We start from the raw sequence: 2,328 nt of genomic DNA, 5'->3' as shown, positions 1-2,328 counted from the left end.
GCAGGAATTTGAGGGTCTCTAAGAGCATCCCTCACTCATGCTGCTGCGTTTCCCATCCATCTCATGGCAATCAGTAAACCTCTCTCAGTAATTCTCCAGGTATTCAATAGTTAAAGAAATATTTGGCAATGTAAAGGCAAGTGTGTGTAAAAACAGTAGCAAGTTGCTTAAAATAAGCATGAAGTGGCAATGCTGAGCAACAGAGCATCCACAAAAAAACCCTGATAGCAATAAGAGAATACAAATAGAAAATATAGTGTTTTTCCTTCAAAGACTAAAAAAACAAGCAAATAGAAATAGAACTTCTGGCTGCCCTGGCCCTGCCCTCAGGTGCTCCCTGGTGCATCTGCAAGCCCCTGAACTCTGAGTGTGAACATGGAGAACTGAGTGTTTGGAGGTGATGGCTGCTGCTGGTGCTGAACCTGCAGATGGAGCACGGCTGAGCAGTGCAGTGTGGGAGGACGGCAGAGGAGCCCTCCACAGTTCTTGAGGCATTAAGCAAGCATCAAGTGAGCACACCAACGGCCAAATATCTTCTGGCACCCCAGAAACTAATTTTACAGTGGGAATTTTCACTGCAGCAGCCCCAATGGGTTAATCAAAAATTAACACTGCCAAGTGTGTTGTGCAGACTTAACAAGTGCACACACACACACACACACACACACACACACACACACACACACAGGGTCTAGCAAATGTTGATGACACAGCAGTCTTTTTTTTTTTCCTCCTTCCTGGGAAATACCAGTGAAAATTAAAATTAAGGACTCTCAAATTCAGTGACCTTCTAGGAATGCAGTCATGACATGGTAACTCTTCATTCCCCTTACATGTAAGGAAATACAATGCAGAGTACAGCCTCCAGCATAATATAGTATAGGAGTGTAGTTATGCTCTTTGGAGTATTTTCAATCCTCATGCTTTTTCTTAATTTTAATGAGTTGCAGAACTGGGGACCTCACTTAAGGGAGACACTGATCTAAAAATGGTTGTGAGCTTGACACCTTATTCTTCAGTCAATATGCTTACTCAGGAAATGCCATACCCAGCAAAATGAGCCAGCCCTGCTGAATGCCTAGGAAACTTAGCAGATGGGAGTTTTACAACGGTACATAATTTACAACAATTTGATTGCAGCAAACGATGGATAATTATGGGACAGATTTTAATCTCTCACTCTGCAATTCTGAAAATACCGACAAGACAGCCCTTCACTTCAAACACCTCTGTAAATACCACTTTATATGATAAATGGACTTTCACATGCTCATCAGGAGAAAGCAAAATGTGTGTTTACACTGCTCATGCTCACACACGCATATGGACCTGAAAATAAATCTAACGTTTAGCTCACATGGTTTATTCATAGGGAAATGAAGCATCCAGCAAAGGCCTACTGGTACAGAAGGAAACCGTGAAGACCAACAACCGTGCTACTCAGCTTGTGCAGCAGCTCAGTAATATGAGGGATAATATTCAAGGTAAACAGATTTCTTTCTGGTTCAGCTCAGTGTGAAGCATGTATTAATGAAACCTCCAGCAAAAAAATGGCACAGCACCTGAGCACTCTCGCAAAGCAGCCCACACATAAGGCTCTTGCAGCCTGCAATGCCATGACAAAAACTTGTCTCTCTTAAAAGACAACCGACACCATGGGCTACCTTGGTCTGACATCCAGAACAAGAGCTTTTCTTTCTTTTTCTCTTTTTGACAAAGCAAACTAATAGTAAATAGGTTTACATTAAATAGTTTAACCTAATTCAGCTTGTAGCCTTTGTTTGTTTGAGTAGCTGCTCAAGGTATTTACATATATTTGTGGTAAAAAGTCAGTATGAGATTGGGGCTGGATGGAGCCACAAACACAAGCACAGGATAGGTGATGAGAGCACTTTGTGTCTTATTTGTCAGCAGATTCATACAAGTGCACTTTTCCCATCCTGCTGATAATTAAAGGAGACCATATGAATAGCTAGATAGATTTTATTCTAAATTGAGCTTTCTCTTTTGAACCTATGAAAGTTAGGTCTGACTAGCTCTAGTGATCACACCAGTGAGTGTTACTTTAAATCCAGTTCTTGCCTTTTAGCAAACTGTTGCTGAGTAAGATTGTGCTGGTTCATATAACTTCATGCAGATGCTTCTAAAAAGAAAAGGATGCTGAACAGTAAATAATTTGGTGAACTTACTGCTTCCTCAAGCTCAGTGTGGGAGGCGGTGGTGATTTTCTTTTGAAGCTGCTTATTGGTTGATCTGACCAGAATTTCCAATTGAGTTTGCATCCCGACACATAGAATCATAGAATCAGAATCACAGAATGGTTTGGGT

The 2,328-nt window shown here is 41.2% G+C and overlaps 1 protein-coding gene across 1 annotated transcript in view; it reads left to right on the top strand.

The window, feature by feature from the left end:
• LOC104528904 (laminin subunit alpha-4-like) overlaps positions 1–1,484 on the top strand; it is a gene marked incomplete at both ends in the record, with an annotated part of 31,360 nt that extends 29,876 nt beyond the window's left edge. The window contains one exon of the mRNA XM_010173061.1: positions 1,373–1,484. Coding sequence (XP_010171363.1) covers positions 1,373–1,484 — 112 coding nt within the window. The remainder of the gene's footprint in view (positions 1–1,372) is intronic.
• Positions 1,485–2,328: the final 844 nt, after the last annotated feature.

This window comes from Antrostomus carolinensis, unplaced genomic scaffold (assembly GCF_000700745.2).
Source record: "Antrostomus carolinensis isolate BGI_N321 unplaced genomic scaffold, ASM70074v2 scaffold10598, whole genome shotgun sequence".
NCBI lineage: Eukaryota > Metazoa > Chordata > Aves > Caprimulgiformes > Caprimulgidae > Antrostomus > Antrostomus carolinensis.
Note: the sequence above shows the minus strand (reverse complement) of the source record. Positions and strands in the feature narration are given on the sequence as shown.